The sequence below is a fragment of the Sinocyclocheilus grahami genome, unplaced genomic scaffold (genome assembly GCF_001515645.1).
Source record: "Sinocyclocheilus grahami isolate Dianchi unplaced genomic scaffold, SAMN03320097.WGS_v1.1 scaffold380.1, whole genome shotgun sequence".
Lineage (NCBI taxonomy): Eukaryota > Metazoa > Chordata > Actinopteri > Cypriniformes > Cyprinidae > Sinocyclocheilus > Sinocyclocheilus grahami.
The window spans coordinates 1,546,775-1,553,135 of NW_015505559.1; the positions used below are offsets into that span (position 1 = coordinate 1,546,775).

General features: G+C 35.0%; 1 protein-coding gene across 1 annotated transcript in view; it reads left to right on the top strand.

The window, feature by feature from the left end:
* Positions 1-6,034, top strand: part of LOC107549748 (FERM, RhoGEF and pleckstrin domain-containing protein 1-like) — a 49,291-nt gene extending 43,257 nt beyond the window's left edge. Inside the window, exons 17-25 of the mRNA XM_016230924.1 lie at positions 705-786; positions 874-1,111; positions 2,878-3,077; positions 3,513-3,602; positions 3,705-3,787; positions 4,018-4,127; positions 5,340-5,515; positions 5,593-5,700; positions 5,834-6,034. Of these exons, the coding sequence (XP_016086410.1) occupies positions 705-786; positions 874-1,111; positions 2,878-3,077; positions 3,513-3,602; positions 3,705-3,787; positions 4,018-4,127; positions 5,340-5,515; positions 5,593-5,700; positions 5,834-6,034 (1,288 nt within the window). The remainder of the gene's footprint in view (positions 1-704; positions 787-873; positions 1,112-2,877; positions 3,078-3,512; positions 3,603-3,704; positions 3,788-4,017; positions 4,128-5,339; positions 5,516-5,592; positions 5,701-5,833) is intronic.
* Positions 6,035-6,361: the final 327 nt, after the last annotated feature.

Here is a 6,361-nt window from a genome sequence, read left to right on the forward strand (position 1 = left end):
GTGTGTGTGTGTGTACATGTGAGAGAGTACTGAAATGGGGTTATGTTTACAGGCCTGAGGGCAATGTGGCTTTTGTAGGACTTTTCCACAGTTTAACGCAACAGCATATCTGCACAGGGGTTCTGCTTACTTTATCAGCTGCACGCATGAACATGAACATGAACCTCACTCTCTGTCCAGTGACTGACTGAGTAAAATTTTTTAGAGAAGTTCTGTCATGAAAGCTGAATTTTCAGCATCATTACTCCAGTCTGCAGTGTCACATGATCCATTCAGAAATCATTCTAATATGCTGATTTGCTGCTCAAGAAATAATTCTGATTATTATGAGTGTTGAAAACAGTTGTGCTGCTTCATATGTTTAATATGAAAACCTTGATACATCTTAGATTAATTGAAAAGAGCAACATTTATTTGAAATTGAACATTTTTAATATAACTGTCTTTATAAATGGCTTTACTGTCACTTTTGATCAATATAATGCTCTACTCAGAAAACATTTATGATCGCCACCTGTTGGTCAAACCCCACCATTGTTCAGTAACTAATGATAAAAGTGTGCACAAGACGTTTAAGGGTTAGTTCATCCAAAAATAGTAATTCTGTGATCATTTACTCACCATAATATCATTCCAAACCTGACTTTCTTTCTTCTGGGGAACTCACAACAAGATATTCTGAATGTGTTTGTAATGTGTTTTAGGGAAGGCCAATGCAATATGCAGGTTAAAGGAGAAATCCAGCGTATAGGAGACCTGCTGCTGAAGACCGTACAGGAGATGAAGGTGATTGTGTGTGTGTGTGTGTGTGTGGTAGATGGTTTGTTATCAGTCATGTTATTGTCAGTATTGTGTGTGTTTGTCATTCTTCAGGCTCTCTCAGCTCAGCTGCAGACGACCTCAGAGTGTGTGTTTGCGCTGGAGAGAGCGTGTGTCGTGTCCCGCAGGCTGGAGTGTGTGTGCCGTGAGTTTGAGCTGCAGAAGGTGTGCTACATTCCTCTGAACGTCTTTCTGCTGAGTCCTCTCCATCGCCTGCTGCACTACAGACAGATACTAGACAGACTCTGCAAACACTTCCCGTCGACACACACCGACTACAGCGATTGCAGAGGTGGGAGAGAGAGAGTGTGCGTGTGTGTGTGTGTGTGTGTGCGTGTGTGTGTGTGTGTGTGTGCGTGTGTGTGTGTGTGTGTGTGCGTGTGTGTGTGTGTGTGTGTGCGTGTGTGTGTGTGTGTGTGTGCGTGTGTGTGTGTGTGTGTGTGCGTGTGTGTGTGTGTGTGTGTGCGTGTGTGTGTGTGTGTGTGTGCGTGTGTGTGTGTGTGTGTGTGCGTGTGTGTGTGTGTGTGTGTGCGTGTGTGTGTGTGTGTGTGTGCGTGTGTGTGTGTGTGTGTGTGCGTGTGTGTGTGTGTGTGTGTGCGTGTGTGTGTGTGTGTGTGTGCGTGTGTGTGTGTGTGTGTGTGCGTGTGTGTGTGTGTGTGTGTGCGTGTGTGTGTGTGTGTGTGTGCGTGTGTGTGTGTGTGTGTGTGCGTGTGTGTGTGTGTGTGTGTGAGCAGGTTTTTGATCTAGCTGAAATTTTGGAGAAAACAGGGATGAAAAATGTTCCCTGAAGACAGCTAAATCTGAAAACAACTTACTTTTTCGGGATGTCCTCAATAGAAAAATGCTTCATGAAAGTATTTATTTTAAAACAGCCAAAAGGTGCATTTTAGTGCTTATTTAAAGGAACTGAAGAACCAGAAAACCTGCTGCAAAGTTTGTGAACCCTTAAAACTTTTCTGTATTTCTTTATAAATTTGACATTTATTGAGGTCAGATTAAATAATAATAATGATAATAATAATAATAATTAAAATAAAGAGAATTCAGTTAAATAAATAACACAAAAGACATGGCATATTTTCAATAAAGTATTAAGTGTGTTTATATAAAAACTGACCAAAATTAAATAAAAACATAAAAATAAATATGAATAAAAAATACACTAGTATGCACTAGTCTCCATATATATTATATTATATTATATTATATTATATTATATTATATTATATTATATTATATTATATTATATTATATTATATTATATTATATTATATTATATTATATTATATTATATTATATTATATTATATTATATTATATTATATTATATTATATTATATTATATTATATTATATTATATTATATTATATTATATTATATTATATTATATTATATTATATTATATTATATTATATTATATTATATTATATTATATTATACTAGGGTCAGTCAGATTTTCTAATGTTTTTGAAAGTTGTCTCTTGTGCTCATATGTGATATATTGTGAAAATATGATTGTAATCTAAAATAACTGTTTTCTATGTGAAAATATCATCATTACTCCAGTCTTCAGTGTCACATGATCTTCAGAAATCATTATAATATGCTGATTTGCTGATCAAGAAACATTTCTGATTATTATCATCAATGTGCTGCTTAATATTGTTGTGGAAACCATGATATATCTAAGATTAATAGATGAATAGAAAGTTGAAAAGAGTAGCATTTATTTGAAATGGAAAATTTTAGTTATAAATGGCTTTAGAAATGTCTTTACTGTCATTTTTCGTCAATTTAATGCATCCTTGCTGAAACTATTACTTTCTTTAATTCTTTAATTTAATTTCTTGAAGTAATTTCTTTCTAAGGATTCTTTGATAAATAGAAAGTTTAAAAGAACAGCGTTTATTTGAAATGGAAATATTGTGGAACATTATAAATGTTTTTACTGTCACTTTTTAGCTATTTAGTGCGCGTTTGCTAACTAAACTAATAATTTAAAAAAAATCTTACTGACCACAATCCTTTGAACAGTAATGTATATCTGTGTGTGTTCTAGCTGCATGGGACGATGTGTGTGAATTGGAGGCTGCGCTTCGTCCTGGTCTGGAAGAGATTGAGAACTATCAGAAACTCCTGGAGCTTCAGAAGGATTTGATTGGTGTTGAGCATCCGGCCGTGGCTGGACGTCAGCTCATCAGACTGGGCTGCCTCAGCAAACTCTCTGGGAAAGGCCTTCAACAGCGCATGTTCTTCCTGGTGAGATTTCAGTACACACATACACTACACAGCCATGATATAGTGACCTATTGTTCTTAAAGGGATAGTTCACTCAAAAATAAAACACCTGTCATCATTTACTCGCACCCTCATGTTGTTTCAAACAAGAGTTTCTTTCTTCTGTTGAGCACAAAATACGATATTTTGAAGAAGGTTGGTAGCCAAACAGTTATTGGTATCTATTGACTTCCATAGTATTTTTTTCTATACTATGGAAGCCAATGGCTACCAGCAACTGTTTGGCTACCAACCTTCTTCAAAATAACTTCTATTGTGGAATGTTGGTAATTCTGATCATTCTAATGTCTATATAACTAACCATATAAGGCCTAGCACTTAACTCATTTCATATTTTTACACATGAAATGAACCGATTTCTGATTAACTCTTTTTTCTCTTTTTATGTGGAGCCAGTTTAATGGCGTTCTGTTGTACAGCACCCGAGGGATAACATCAGCCAATCAGTTTACAGTGCACAGACAACTTCCTCTGCACGGCATGACAGTATGAAAACTCAGCAACTTTTGTGCAGATGATAATGATTTGGCATGAGAATCCACCCATGAGAAATCTGTCTATAAATTAATTATGTGTGTATGTGTTCAGATCCGGGAGAGTGAGGACGAGTGGGGCGTCCCGCACTCCTTCACACTGATGGTGCAGCAGCAGTCACTGGTGGTCGCCGCATGGTAATGTTGAGCAGTCATTTGTAATATCTGTGTGTCATCAGCTAGACAGCAAGTACAGTAATAGAAAGCATGTCAACAATTTTATAAAATCTCACATCTCATCTGTGCCCACTGTTTACACACAGCACACTTTTAATTGATCAGACAAGTACAGCTTTTTAAGTGGATGTAAGAGTGTTAGAGGTCCATATATGATGGGTGCATTAAAAAAGGTCTCCTGTCTCTTGTAGTTCAGAGTCAGAAATGGAGAAATGGATGGAGGATTTAAAGATGGCGGTTGACATGGCTGAAGAGTCTAATGGACCGACTGCTGACCTGCTGACTGCTAGCAAGGATGTCAGTAAGTGAATCAGATAACACCTTTTGTATGTTTGTTACAAAATATAATTGCCTTAGAATTAGAATCATTCGAATTAAAACCCTATTTGCTTTCTTAATACATCTTCCTGGTTTTATCAAAATGCAATATTTTTCTCCATCTCTGAAATGACTTTCCATTTTTGGCAACTTGTCATGATCCAACTAATTTTCAGAGTATTTATTATGTATATATAAATACACACACATGCATGTATGCATTTATAACAAGTTTGTTATGTTTATATATTAATTTGTTTATATGTAATGTAAATTATATGAATATAAATATATAGATGCAAATACAGGTAAATATTTTGAAAATATATACTGTATATGTGTGTATTTATATATACACATAATAAATATACACAGTACACACATATATTATCTAAACAAAAACTTTTAATTTGGATGCGATTTATCGCGATTAATCGTTTGACAACACTAATATATACAGTATATATATATATATATATATATATATATATATATATATTACCAAAGAAGTGCAATTTAGCATACTAAAAAATAGTACTTATTTTGGCATAATATACTTAAAAAATTTACTTAAGTGAATGTAATTTTTAAGGACACTTAAATGCATGTTAACTATGAAAATGTTTTATGTTTATCTTATACACAATGCAATTAGCTGAACTTTACAGTGCTTTTATGACCCACTCAAATAGGAAACTTTAAATGTAATATGGAATAACACACTATTTATAATTATAATCAAGTACTTTACATGTGCTTTAGTATGTTAGTCAACACATCAAAATAGGTGTACTTCTTTAAAGCATGTCAAACTATTAAAACTATTAAATAATGATTTAAAATGTACTTTAAAGTAGAACTTTTAATATGACATTATTACAAAAAAGTCATGAAAATCTACTCTCTTCATTGGCCTTTTATTTAGTTAATATTATAGTATCTGCAAGTACAATTTTTTTAAATATACTTTTAAGATTTGAAGTAAACTACAAATGCACATTCAACTCAGTTAAATGCATTTCTTTTTCATGTTATACTGCCGTAGATCAGCTGTTTAATCAGGGACGATAATCAGTGTACAGAAGTCAGAATATGCTGTCACATGGTTCAATAATGCAGTGATTGCTAACAGAACTTTAGGGAGCGTGTTATAGCAAAATTATGTGTTTTAGGATACAGTTAATGTTTCTCTCAGAATTCTCAGGGGCGTCTGAAGTGGAGTCAGAGGACGATCTTTGTGGGTCTCGAACATCTTTGCAACGCAACGGCAATGATTCCGCAAACACTCTTCACCGCGGCAACACCACAGCACATGTGTGCTGGCATCGCAACACCAGTGTTTCCAAGCTGGACTTCAGCATCGCCATAGAGGTACCAGTCCTACATCTGCTCATCTCTATGTTTGAGTACGAAAATGTGTAATACAGTTCGGTCGCTGTGCCTGACAGAACCAGCTCTCAGGAAATCTGCTCCGAAAGTTTAAAAACAGTAACGGCTGGCAGAAACTCTGGGTGGTTTTCACCAATTTCACCCTGTTCTTCTACAAAACACATGAGGTAAAACGCAGACAGACACACACACACACACACTGTCATATCCTCTCGCACACGATGTGTTTACTCTGTCAGATGTGTGTGAAATGTCTGGACTGTCTGCACTCATTTCTCTGTTGACTGTTCTCTCTGTAAGGATGAGTATCCGCTGGCCAGTCTGCCGTTGTTGGGTTACTCAGTAACACATGCTGGCGAGTCAGAAAACATCCATAGAGATCACGTCTTCAAACTGCATTTCAAATCTCATATCTACTACTTCAGAACAGAGAGTGAATACTTTTTCGAAAGGTACAGCAAAATTCATTATTCCACCAAGAGATACAGTAAACAGCACTGAAAACAGACACTTTGGACCAGCTAAAAAAATACTCTCAAATACTCAATTTGTTACAGCCTAATTTATTTGTTTTTCCCAAATTATATTCAAATAAAATTTTAATTTATTTAATATTTATTTGTATTTTTTTAATTGAGAGTGTTACTTGCTTTTAGACAATCTGGAAAAAAAAAAAAGTTTAAACCGGAAACTGTAATTTTCAATTTGACCAATATAAAAGTGCACTTTGTCTTTTGCAAGGTAAATTAAAGCAATAAGACTTGTGAAGCCGTGGTTTACAGTGAATTTATAACAGCTGAAACCCCCTTAGCTGTTATAAATTCACTG